General features: G+C 43.0%; 1 protein-coding gene across 6 annotated transcripts; it reads left to right on the plus strand.

Annotated features, from left to right (window-relative positions):
* The first annotated feature begins 104 nt into the window (after nt 1-104).
* LOC110990156 (sodium/hydrogen exchanger 9B2-like) lies at nt 105-13,102 on the plus strand. 6 transcript variants are annotated; one of them, XM_087149190.1, is made up of 10 exons: nt 105-380; nt 3,293-3,992; nt 4,914-5,184; nt 5,862-6,037; nt 7,886-7,992; nt 8,391-8,540; nt 8,718-8,826; nt 9,381-9,517; nt 9,838-9,915; nt 11,485-13,102. In XM_087149190.1, the coding sequence occupies exons 1-10, from the start codon at nt 297-299 to the stop codon at nt 11,743-11,745; spliced, it is 2,073 nt and encodes a 690-aa protein (XP_087005316.1). In that variant the 5' UTR covers nt 105-296; the 3' UTR covers nt 11,746-13,102. The 6 variants fall into 6 exon arrangements, with proteins under 6 accessions (XP_087005316.1, XP_087005319.1, XP_022110708.2 ...); XM_087149193.1 differs by having other exon boundaries at nt 105-345; XM_022255016.2 differs by lacking the exon at nt 105-380 and adding an exon at nt 417-1,793.
* Nucleotides 13,103-13,339: the final 237 nt, after the last annotated feature.

A 13,339-nucleotide genomic window follows, 5' to 3' on the forward strand; every position in this document is an offset into this window, starting at 1 on the left:
AGTTTTGACTTCGCAGGCTCCCGTTGACGTAATCGTGCATAAAGATATGGCAGGTTACCAGCAGGAAAAATGAGCCGGAGTGTCAAGTTCCCGGATGACAATCTCTAATAGCAACGGATTATCAAAACTTGACAAACCGAAGACTTAGTGAACGATCGAGACTTCATACTTTTGTAAGAAGCATGGACCGATAGAAGAACCAGGTCTACAATAACTGAAATGAATAAAAATGAAGTGGACAAATAAAAACGACTGACAGTGAGCAACAGGGAACGGCGAAGAAGGGTTGAGCGGAGATGCATTCCGTCTTAGTAACCAAGGGTTCTGTCTGTTCTGTCTTCGGAAGTAATTTTTCTGTCTTTATGCAGCAGGTGTTTCAGGTAGTTGTCTGCCTGCCGGCTGATGAACTGTAATATGTTTTTTCCTCCGTTTAATTATTTACCCCTTGGCTTAAAAGCCGTGGGTTCTGAGCAAGTCGATCATTACCAAAAAAAAGTCACATTTCGGTTCATACCGTTTTGGCAAGGAAAACATTCGTCTCTACTTTCGATCTGATTACATCATTTTGTTTGATGGGGCTGTTTCCGTCAAACAACTGATTCCAGGATATCCCCCGACCAAATGTTGGCTTTCGGCACCAATGCCTTCAAACTACTTCTAGCATTCCCAACAACGAATCCAGGGCCACAACGGGGGCCATGGCCAGACTGAGGCTCCCCCAAGGAGTCAAGAAAACCCTCAAGTTATCCCAATTTGATTATCTCACTCGTAATCTGCACCACTTTGCTTAAAAATGGTGGACATAATTACTTCTGTATTTGTCATCCAAAGAAAACGAGGAAAAGGCGATTTGTCACAGTGGGGTCTATTTAATTTTCCTCTCCTTCTAAAGCGTGTAAAATGCCTTCACATGTAGCCAAACCCCTCAGGAAGGCCATAAAAGGTTACAAAAAAAATTTCCAAATGTTGGCTCCCCGGAAACAACTTGAGTTTGTCTCCTTCCCCACGAAAATGGTTCTGAATCAGCCATTGAGCATCCCTATTAATTGAGCTGTTAGTGGAAGAATATAGCAATGTGATTGATATTATCATGATTGGCAGATGAAGGCTGGAACTTCGGGGGGGGGGAATGGAAAGAAATTAATTTTACATAATGAAAATAGAAAGTACGTACGCATTTCAAAATTCAAAAGGGGGTCACTATAGGGCAGCAGCGTAGCTGGGGCGGGGGTCCACGTATAATAAAAATAGTTGTTACCCCACTGGAAAAAAAATGAATTGTGCCGCCCCACACTGCAACAGATAGCTACCTCCACTCGCTCTAGTGAAAACCTTCAAGTTGGCGGCGGCGCAAAGGCGGACGCTCCAGGGGGACACCCCCACGAGAGGCGTCAACAAAAGTAACAATTGTTTTTTTAATAAAGAGAAAAAGGTATTTTTGTTCTGTTTCATTTCCCCTCTTTCCAAAAGCGTGGGAAAAGCCTCCAGTATGTAACCTCACCTCTCAGAAAGGCAATAAAAGGTTTCGTGACAATTTCCCAACCACCCCCCCCAAAAAAAACCTTAAAAATCCCCAGACTAACAAAATAGTGCGGTATCCTGTATACATCTTTTCGTTCTCGTGTGCCAACGTACGTGCAGTCGTAGTCTAGTCTGGCTGCAAACATTGAGCCATTAATTTTATACGTGAGAGTGACGGGTGAGAGGGGAACTCCGAACGGCTAAAAATAAATCTTCTAGTACTAGCCTTTTACGAGACGATATTGCAAGATACTTTATAAGGGACGTGAAATGTAAGGTAGGCATTTCTTTAAAACTCTCTAAAACATAACTAAACATTATTTTAAAGCTGTTATCGGTTTCTCACGTGTGGAAATCAAGCTTAGGCTCACGACTTTCATGACTTTGCTGTTAGGGCTTAGGCCTACTTGGGGCCTGCACAACATGATCACTCGTTACAGTGCAGTTACCTATGGTGGCGCTGGAGGGACATCATCAATCGTGACGTAAGTTTTTGCGACCAAATTTACGACCCTCTCGAATATTGATGCCAAAATTCATGACTAAATTCACGACTCACTCTCCAGTCACGAATATTGCTGTCAGTATTCATGACCAAAATTCACAACTCGCTCTCTGGTCGCGAAGATTGTCATCAATATTTGCAACTAAAATTCACAACTTTTCAGTCTCGAATATTCACGCCAATATTTGCGACCAAATTCACGACCCATATCTCCAGTTGCAAAATTGTTGCATTTTTTTTCCAGCAAGCCAGGTAGCGAGAGAAGTTGCTCGGCTAGAGACATAGCAATTGCTTTTCAATGTTGTGCCCCCTGCGTTGTGCCAAAACTGCCAAAACAGATCAAGATCTATAGTAAAGATTGCGGTAACACCATGTATTTATCTCTTCTTTGAGTATGTGTGGTTCTGAGAAGAACCGGGGAATAACTCGACGTTTCGAACAGTGTGCTCTGTCCGTCTTCAGGAGACTGCCAAAAACAGATCAAGACGAAAAATGTAGAACATTTCATTTCTACCTAGTTTGCTGGAAAAAAAGTTGTAGCAACATTTGCGACTGGAGATACAACGAGTCATTTTTGTTATATTGTCATATTTGTTACTGAAAAGCGAGTTGTGAATTTTGGTTATGAATATTGACAGCAATATTCACAACCAGAGCGCGACTCATGGATATTGACAGCAATATTCACAACCGGAGAGTGAGTCGTGTATATTGAGGGCAATATTTGCGACTAGAGAGCAAGTCGTCAATTTGGTCGTGATTATTGGCATCAATATTTGCAACTCAAGAGCGGGTTGTAAGTTTGGTCGTAAATATTGATGTCAGTATTGACGATTGGCGATGTCCCTCCAGGGCCACCGTATTTACCCCATGACCTTCCCAAAGGCACTTGACTATCCCCTGATTCTCAGAAACAGGTTAGCCTTGTGCATTTCATTGGAAATTCAAGTTTATGATCGCTAGAACAATGGTCTTTTCAATTTGACAGGTGTGTGCTATATTGATGACAATTGAAGATCAGGAAAGGGGCTTATGTACTCCGCTTGCCAGGCTATCCTATGCACAAACCCTATGCAACTGGTCTGAAAAATTCTAGGTGTTTTATACATGAATACCTCAATATTTTCCCTGCTAAAGTTAACTTTTCAGGTCATGTTGCTTTCAGATTGCTAATACTAATAATTCCGTACATGGAATTCTTTCAAAAGATTAGGTACTAGAATTATGCAAAGTTCACGATACATCATGTCTAATTCACCCATGCAGGTAAGTAACACCATGGCATCCCCTGCGAGGTTAAAACCACAGCCCAAACCAAGAGCCAGCAAACGGAGCAGTGCTGCTGCTCCAGCACCAAAGAATGATGAGTACGCAGAGCCTAAGGACACAAAGGAAGAAGTCATCTATGCCACTCCTGGTGAAGCCAATGTGTATGACATCCCTCAGCGTGGCAACATGTACGCCACTCCTAATCAGAGTCCAACTAGTACCAGCCCGGTCCACAGCAGCAAACCAGGGTCTCCCGCCATGGAGTGGGATGGATACCAGACTCGGATGTCCCAGGACAGTCACCGGTGGGATCAGACCCCACCAGAGATTCCCCCTTTTGACTTAGACTTGGAAGATCGGGATGACGCAGGCTCGGAAGACTCCGGCGAGGTCTGTTCGGGTCGCTGCTCATCTTGTAAAGCCATCTTGCAGCCGTGCATGACGCAGTACAACCCCTTACCCGACAACCCCACCCTGTGCGGGCGCCTGAAATACGCCCTCCTCTGCCCGCCCCACGGGAGGGTGTCGAGGGATTTGACGCTGGTTCTGCTCATGTGTCTGTCCTGGGGTGTGGTGTTGGGTGTGACCGGGAATGAAGCACTTCCAGGGGGGACCTTCTTCGCGTTGTATGTATTGACCATCTGCTGTGTGTTTGGAGGATTTTTGGTGAAACTTGTTCGACTTCCACCTTTATTAGGTAGGTTCGGAGTGGAAGGTACATGTAGGTCACAGGTTCAGCAGTAAGGCAAAGAGCTAGCCAATAAGCCACTTGCGAGTTAAATTTGAATAAAATCTGGTACACTGTGTTATCTGATTGCACAGAAACATAAAAATTTGAATTCCCCAGACTAAAGACACTGTTGCTATACCTCGTGATTCAGGGCAAGCTTTCGCATAGCGACCACCATCTCTGGAATGACCTGGTTCCTTTGTGCCATTCGTATCCATTGAGAACAGTGTAGTGTTGCAAGGCGTCTCTTCTGTAACTAAGCAAAATCTTGCCCCATATCATGAGGTATAGCAATAGTCGTTTTAGTATGGAGAATTCAAGTTTTTATGTTCACGTGAATTTAAAGAACTCAGTGTACCAGATTTTATTCAAATTTAACTCGCAAATGGCTTATTGGTAATCATACAGAGTATCCCTTCCCCACATCAGTACTTTCTGTCTTTCTAACAACTCTTTTAGGAACCAATGGTTACTGAAGAATGCAGGGCGATGTCTTGAGTTTTGTGCTTCCTGAATTGTTTCCTTTCTTGTCTGACTACATTTGTACCGTGGCGCATACATCATCCCATTTAATCATAACAGTTGCCAGCCAGTATACATGAATTACATTGTAATCGTGATTATAGAAATATACATGTACATGTGTCCTAGCACTTGTTTAAATAATATTATGGTCAATATTGAAGTAATTATTTTTATTCATAATCAAATATTTGCAGCCAGCCTTGGTCAAAACTTCAGTCTTTACAGAAATTCTAGAAATTGACATTACAAAGTGTACTGTTTTACTACTCACTTTACTACGGGCAAATAAAATCCCTGTTTAACAGATTCCCATACATATGTTCCAAGGTTTGTTTACATTTCTCTACAATGACACTTGTTCAGGCATGCTTATCGTTGGCTTCCTACTCCGTAACGTCCCCCGTATCAATATCGCCGTGGACATCGACAAGGAGTGGTCGTCCGCCCTCCGGAGCGTTGCCCTGGTTGTGATCCTACTGCAGGCAGGTCTGGGCTTGGACGCCAAGGCGTTAAGGAGTCTCAGCATGGTGTGCCTGAGGCTGTGCTGCCTGCCCTGCCTGGTGGAGGCTTGCGTGGCTGGCGTGGTCTCCCACTTCCTCCTGGGGTTCCCCTGGACGTGGGGCTTCATGCTGGGGTGAGTTTGTCGACTGCAGTCAGTCAGTCGATTGCACCATGCCGTCGGTCGTTCCTGCGGGAAATCTCAGAGTTCATTTTCCCTTTCCCTGATTTTTGATGTTGGTCTTGTGCAGCCCGTGACCATACAAGTTCACTGGCCCAGCAGTTTTGTGCTAGTGCTGTTAACCCTGACAGGACCCCAACCCCACAGTTAATCATACCAAATTAACCGTCTTAGCACTGTGTTATTTGTTGAAATTGTGCAAGAGCAAACTAAAGGAGATGGTAGATAAGACTTGAAGCTTTGCATTGTGGAGATCGACTAAAGAGAGGGCTTGCGGTAACACCATGGGGATAGATCTCTTTTTGGAAGAGGTATGGTTCTGATAAGAACCGGAGAGCGTGCACTCATCATTTTGACCAGTGTGTTCTGATCGTTCTTAGTAGTTTTCAAAAGATGGTGTTTATATTGGAAGTAAAAGTCTTGTAAAAGTGCTTTCAATGCTGTAAATTTCAAGAGCCTCTGGACTGGTATTCCATTTACTTTTTAAACCAAAATTCAAGTTCTACCTTTTCAAAATAACCTTCCGCAGAAACAATTCCAGCTGTGAAAAGTCCAAGCATAAATGATCACCGTTCAGAAAATCAAGTCATTAACCGGACTTTTATTATTCTTTTTGTTCCGTCTGAGTGCAGCTTTGTGCTTGGTGCCGTCACGCCGGCTGTTATAGTCCCTTCCTTGCTGTCTCTCCAGAGTCGAGGCTACGGCGTTGCTAAAGGCATTCCGACCCTAGTGATTGCCGCGGCCAGCTGCGATGACATCCTGGCCATCAGTGCCTTCGGGGTGATACTCGGTGCTGCCTTTGCCACAGGTAGAAAACTGAGGTCAAGTCCAACACAGGCTTTCAGAGCTATGATCATGACTGTTGTCTGCATACGGTCATATATTTGTAACCTGGGGCCAATTTCATAGAGCTGCTTAAGCGAAAAATTTGCTTAAGCACAAAAAACTTTGCTTAAAAAACAAAGGTTACCAGCTCAAATTCTATGTGATTGTCATGCTCACCAAAAGACAGGTGAATACCATTCCAAACCAATATACATCACATGGAGTTTTGGCTGGTAACCTGATTTGTCAAGCAAGGTTTTTTCACGCTTAAGCAAATTTTGTGCTTAAGCAGCTCTATGAAATTGGCCCCTGGACTTAGCTTACAACACAAGATTTATCCATACAACCTAACATTTTTACTGGATTGTTGAAACATCATGTCCATTTTTGTCTTGTTTTCAAATTCAAGCAGTAACTATTGGGCTCTTTCTTACCTTAAGGGGTTGAGTATACTTAGACTCATTCTCCAGCGTCGTTGTCAGACTCTAGTTAGTATGTTTTACAAAGGTTCCACCATTCCAGACTCCTGCAGGTTGCTAGATTCAGTAGTGGTCCTTTCTCTGTTGCACAAGCACCCATGTTGAGTAAACATAACCAGCTTTGTGACCACTTCACATCGGATGTCGTCTAAACACACAGGGATTTCTTGTGTGACAATATGGAGGATGTTCACACGATGTTCACATGGGAGTGATTCCCATTGAGTTTGTACACACAACTAGGCTCAAACTGGTTCGCAGAGATTGAGCGTGTGTGGAGCCCTAAAGTGTGGGTGAGCCGTGGCTAGGCGTTGAAGCGATTATCGCATCACAACATAGTCTCAGACTATGCAAAAAACAGCAATGTGTTATATGTCGCACACAAATGACCACCAAGGGTCAGCATTTGCAAAGTCCAACATTGTAAAGGATCTGGAGTTAGAGATGGAACCACCGTAGTTTAATTAATCAAACCACTCAGCCTGATTTGGTAAATTAAACCACCATCATGACAGGCCTGGTGTAGTTATTAGTGAGAAGAAGTGATGATCAGCCATGTCTGAACCTACTGACTGTGGCTAGGAGAAGTACATGATTCCATGGAAAGTGGCCACAGCCGCTACCCAGTCCCTCCCAGCTCACATATCATTTCATAAATGGTCCTTTGAATTACGCACGCCCAAGTCAGTGGCGAGAAAGAGCTGGCAAAGCCATAACGAGATTTGGAAAACCAAAGTGTCCAACATTCAGCCTACATGAAGGATGTCTGGTAATCCGAATACCACAGTTCATTTTAAAGACATCATCAAATCGCTAGCTTTGTTTGCCGCCCTCATCGATGCATTTTTTTACTCTGAGCATTCTCGCAGTGGAACTAAATTCCCAAAATGACATTTTTTTTATAAATGCAAAGAGAAGCTGCCACGTTAGTCATGATATGGGTGACAGTGACCAAATCCCCGTTAAATAACCATTTTACGTCAAAGCAATGTAGTTGATTTCTAAGCTCATGCAGAAAGGAGCCCTGCCGAGTTCTTTTGACCTTGAGCGCTCAAAACAAGAGCATAAAAGAAAATTTAGACCAGAAAGTGAAAGCTATGTCAATTTTAGAAGGTTTTCTGAAAAAAGGAAATATAAGTTCTGCAGAACCCGAGAGAAACATGACATTGAAGTTTGCACAATTTCAATGCGCATCTCTTGCTTTTTGCCACCGCGGCATGCATACTTACAGATTGCATATTCATCAGTAAGAAGGTCCGTGACAACTTGAACAAGTGGGTACGATTTTTGGGGTTGACTTTTCCTCCGTATTCATGGCATCCAAGGTTTCATTCTGCAAATTTCCCCCGCAGGCGACCTTGTCTACAACATACTACGAGGACCCCTGGAGTTGGTCGTGGGGGTCGCGTTTGGCTGTCTAGCTGGAGTGGTTCTGTGGTACCTACCAGACAGATACCAGGTAACTGCTCCATCACAAGCATCTCCTTCCTTTACCTCTCTTGGAATTCTGTGTTACTGTAACATCAGTCAGAAAACGTCCCCATCTTTTAGAGAATGAGATAAAGCAATTGAAAATGACAGGGAAATTTATCAGGGCAGCCCTAAAATTGATTGTGACAAGATTTATCTTTAGTTTGAAATCACTTACTCAAAATGCAGCATAATTGGTAATAGACATATATAAGTTCGCATTTTGCACAAAAGTTTGCTATTGAGCAAAAATACTGTAACGGTTTTTGTTTCTTGTCAACTTTCTTCAGTGGCAACATCATTCTAAAGCGTGTTTACAGTAGTAATTTAATGGTCCTCGTCGTGATCACCTAATGATATTGTTGATAATGTTTGTTGCTTTTTCAGAAATCTTTTGTCATGCGGCGCACCTTTCTGCTCTTTGGCGGGGGGCTGTTTGTCATCTTCGGCAGCGCTGCAGTGAAGTTCTCTGGTGCGGGGCCCCTCGGCTGTCTGACTATGGCTTTTGTGGCAGGATACGGCTGGAGAAAAAGCAAGGTTTGGTTTCGATTCGCATCCATTCAAATAAAAATAAGAGAGCATTCGGAAGAATTAAACTGTAAAAGGTATCAACGAAAAATTCTATCAGAAATGTGTTCTGCATTCTCGTAGTTCAGGTAAAGGTTTTCTATTTAAAAGTTTAATGACGGCAGTGTGGATGTTTGTTACTTACAGGAGCCTGTTGTAAAGAACATTGATTTCCTGTGGGTTATCTTCGAGCCATTGCTGTTTGGACTAATTGGTGCAGAAGTTGCCATAGAAACAGTGCAGCCAGCCACTATCGGTAAGCCATCAGCGCCAGCTTGGCATAGTGTTAAGTAGCAAGGGTTCAAATCAAGCCTGTGTCCCAGTCATGCCCTCAGGCAGGACAATTTACCTCCAGCTACCTCCCATAAATCTAGGTTCGTAGATATCTATCTTGAAGTGCCACTTGAGATTTGTTGAGTCTTGCAGTAGGGCTGTGCTGATTATTCAAATATTCAGATATTCGATCTATTAGCGAATGTTGGAATAATTAGTTACTCAATCATTTCGGAGATAAATGAATGATTTGAAAATGGGGAAAAGTAATCATTTGGTTACAACGTTGCCTTTTAAATTCATTTTTCTGAGTATTACCAGCAAGGCTAAAGGAGCTGAATACAGTGAGGCCGAAGCCAAAATGACTTTGCCTTTCAAGTTTTCTTTTCTTTTTTTACACTCAAAAAAGCATGCACAGTTTGTTTCTGCAGTTGTTGGAATTTGGTATAAACAAATATTTGATCGAATGGAATTGACTTGAGGTTAAGTCTGGCAGCCACTTCACGCTGTTCATGCTTCTGCTTTCTCTCATACAAGGCCTTGGACTGGCGACGTTATTCATCGGGTTGGTTGCCAGGCTGTTGGCCTCATTCCTCGCTGTCTTCAGAGCCAAAATGAATCTCAAAGAGAAGATCTTCATTGCCCTCGCTTGGCTGCCTAAAGCAACTGTGCAGGTAGGAGAACGTCGCTTGAGTTGATCAAAGAATTGAATGAAGATTTGTCTCTCTTAAAAACTGGTTCAAATAAACCAATTTTCCTCGATGTACTATGTGAGTTTGCAGGAGAGGAATTGGTTTTACCTTAAAAGGATACGTCTGTTTCTATCTATCACACAGGCATAGGGAGATAAAAAAAAATCAACTTTGGTTGGAATAAATTTACCAATCATAAATTCAAAGGGCAATCAAACTCAAAGGGCCTCGTTTGGAAAAGAATCAAACTATTCTTTTTGCATGGAATCCTTGAAATTAATATTATTTGGACAATTTCACAGGCTGCGATTGGACCTGTTGCTCTTGACACAGCCATCAAGCAGGGAGCTGGCACGGAGTATGAGGAGCTGGGAACACAGGTTAGTTGTTTGCCTCTCGCCAGGGTGAGACGTTCACACCAGGACTGTTATTAGTTATAAAGATGACCACAGAAGTTGACTGGGGTGGGAACTGAACCCGCGACCTCCGGAGCACCGCACCACTGCTCTACCATCTGAGCTATGTAGCCCCATGTTGGCGGTTCTTCCCGTTTGTTAATATTTTCGTTTGGTGGGAGCTAGTCGGGGGCTGTTAACCCCTTCGCTACGGATGACTGCTACTACAGCACAGCACCTTTGTGTGAGCATTAGTGCATACCACACATACAGTCTATTCACCATGCAGCTGCTGGTTCAATGGGGCCTGCTGCTGGACAAAGCCCTCCATTCAGGGCATACCACAGCCCAGCAGTCACGGTCAAAATAATCCCACCGTGAAGGGGTTAAACCCAAACATCTATAGCTTAGGATCTTGCCCCTAAAGCATGATACAAGCAACATGAGCAATGTTGCATCCCCGAGAAGTGATGAACTGGGATTCATGTCCGGAGGAATGTTGGCAATCCACCCCGAGTTGAAGTGTACGCTCACTGGCGAAAGAAAGACAAACTGGTACGAAATTTTCCCAACTGGGTTCTTGCGTGCATTCGGTGTGCACCCAAAGCCCATACATTCCAGAGTAAATTCATTACACATACTCAGCATGCTCTGCTTCAAATACGCATAAACGTGCTTACCTGTGCAGTAAGTTCATACCAAAAGACTGTCAATTTCATTTAAAAACACGCCCTCTTTTGTTCCCGCTCAGAGTGGATACAGAAAATACCAGAGTACACACCTGATGTTTGCAGCTGATAGCAGATCAGATCTTTAGTGGTATTTGCATGACTACACATGTGGTTATATACTGATGATACCATTGAATTCCAAACGTGACACGCCCTATGGAAAGAATAGCCAAAAGGCATCAGTTCGCAAGAGTAGACCAAACATTCTTTGTTGGTAATACACTCCTTGGTGTCATCCGAATGAAAGAAGACACTGTGTGGGTGAAAGATGTCGATGGTGCCCATTGATTTTCACTTTGCAAGATTCTTATGAAGAAGGTCTGCGACTCAAAAGTGGCTCCGGTGACTTCAGGTCACATATAACAATCTCCCATGAACTAAGCAGAGGCTCCTATCTTTGTAGACAAAAGACTGACCACCAAGGCCAATAATTGACCTGAGGACCAGTGTTGTAGTCAGGACCGTCACAAGACCAGTCACCAGTAACAGGTTGAACAATGACAAAGGAATGCCTTTGTTGCAGTTCATTTGAATAGCTTGGTCTTGTGTTGGTCTTGTGTGGTCTTGTGAAGGTCTTAAGTGGTGAGGACAGTGGACTAACCACCAAGGACAGTGGAATGACCACTGAGGACAATGGATTGACTATCAAGGACTGAACACATTACTGAACTCAATAAATTGACCACTGAGGACACAGCAACATCCTTTGTGTCATGTCTTCTACGGTAAAAAATGAAACATGTACATACCTTTCTGCCTCTTGCATATGCATGAGAGATTAGCCTGTCCAATCAGTTTTTTCATTCGCTTTGTTTGATCACAGTTGCTTACTGTCGCAGTTCTCTCCATCCTGGTCACGGCTCCCCTGGGGGCCATCGCCATAGCGTTGGCTGGGCCACGCCTCCTCAGCAAGTCTGTCAACGAGGTGCCCAGAGACAACAACAACCGCCGACCTATAATCCATCTGGTAGGGACACCCCCAGAGAGCGAAGTCGTGGAGCTCTCCCCCGTCAGCCCCGAGCCGGATCATTCCAATCTGCTGGATAGGGGGGCCAAGGCTGCCCGAAACGATGAAAGCGTTTGAAGAATTTGTTCAGTCCTGACTGCGCCATGGATGAGACACAGAGGTGATGTGTTCTGAATTTAGCACTGGACTGAGAGAATTGAAGGATGACAGGGTATTGCCAATAATTCCCACCGTTCAAAAACTTTCGCAGAGCAATATTAATTATGACAATTAAATAATTGCTTTGTCTGCGTGTAAAGCCGTTTCCGTGGAAATGATGAAATTTTTCTGTAGAGTTTAATATGATGAAGCATTCTACTTTTGGTCTTCTAATTTGTTTAAGTAAGCAAAAGATGATTCATTAAGAAATAATTCACTAAAGGTTGTAAATATGATTTCCCTACCAACGTTTCAAGAGTCCAGCTTGTGTGAAAAGGAAGTGAAGTGTTGTATTTACAGCATAAGGGCCACCGCTGAACGGACAAATTTACTCGGACAGTACTCTTGGTGAAGGAATTTTTTTTCATGATTTGTCCTAAAGGTGCGCCACAAAGACAGTTAGCCAGCTGAGACATTTTTTTCAAAAAAGGGCAATGGGCATGCAAGGAGAAAGCAGCTGAAATCACAAGAGCTTGAACGTGTTCGGCCACTCTGATAAGGCCAACCTTGCACGCAAACACCGATGTTCTCAAATGACCAATGGTACACTTTCGTTTTTGAGCAGGAGGTGTCGGATTACCCAACTTGCTCACTCTATGCCCCATGATTTCAAGCATCAGTCAAGGTCGGGACAAATATGGAAACGGCGTGTACTTTGTTGGCTGTAATGAGTGTATAGTACTAATTCTTTGTGATGTGGCTCATTAACCTCTTTAACAAATTAATTTTCTTGGGCAAAGAAATAAGTACTGTATTATGCTTCGGCCATTAAAACGTACTTTAGTCAATTTGTGTAACTTTATTCATCTCTTTATAAGAGAGTAGTGATAACAGGTGGTAGCCTCATTGTTGTATGAAATCTAGTGTCTGGGTCAGTGACCTTTACCTCACTTTACAGTATTCGTGTGTTGCTTTCGGTGTTTATGATTCTGAATGTGTGAATTTTTTACTTAATCGATGTCATTGTACTGCAGACTGGCTATTAAATGTTTCAACCTATTTCCACAATTTGTCCATGTAAATATTGCGTAATGCTATGACTCAGATGAACTAGTTGTGGTTAAAGTTTATTCTGCTTTGTGAGCTGTAAATTTTATCTTTAAGAAAGTGTATTCAAAATTCCTCTTCTTTATTTTGTATACAACCATTAAATATGATATTCTAGATCAGGTAGGCCTAGATGAACTATGAACCAATAATTCGGAATTGTGGTTAAAATACTAATGTTTTTGAAAAAATTTAGAACATAAATGCCCATCTTAGGGCAAAAATTGGACGTTTGTTGAGTGAATTAATTCATTGTGCCTTGCTGTGTACCCAGTTAAAAAGGGATACCACAAAGAAGTTTCATAGAAATTTCTCGAAATGATTCCCGTATTTGTGAGGTGGAGAACAGCTTTCCCTGCTAAAGTTGTCTGAACGTTGTGCAGCACCCTGAAAAAGTACTACTCTGTACTCCCCCCCCCCCCCCCGATTATTTGAATATCTTCTGGTACGTCCATTAAAAACATTA

This window comes from Acanthaster planci, linkage group LG19, assembly GCF_054643075.1.
Source record: "Acanthaster planci isolate LZ-2023a linkage group LG19, COTS_SCS, whole genome shotgun sequence".
NCBI classification, from domain to species: domain Eukaryota; kingdom Metazoa; phylum Echinodermata; class Asteroidea; order Valvatida; family Acanthasteridae; genus Acanthaster; species Acanthaster planci.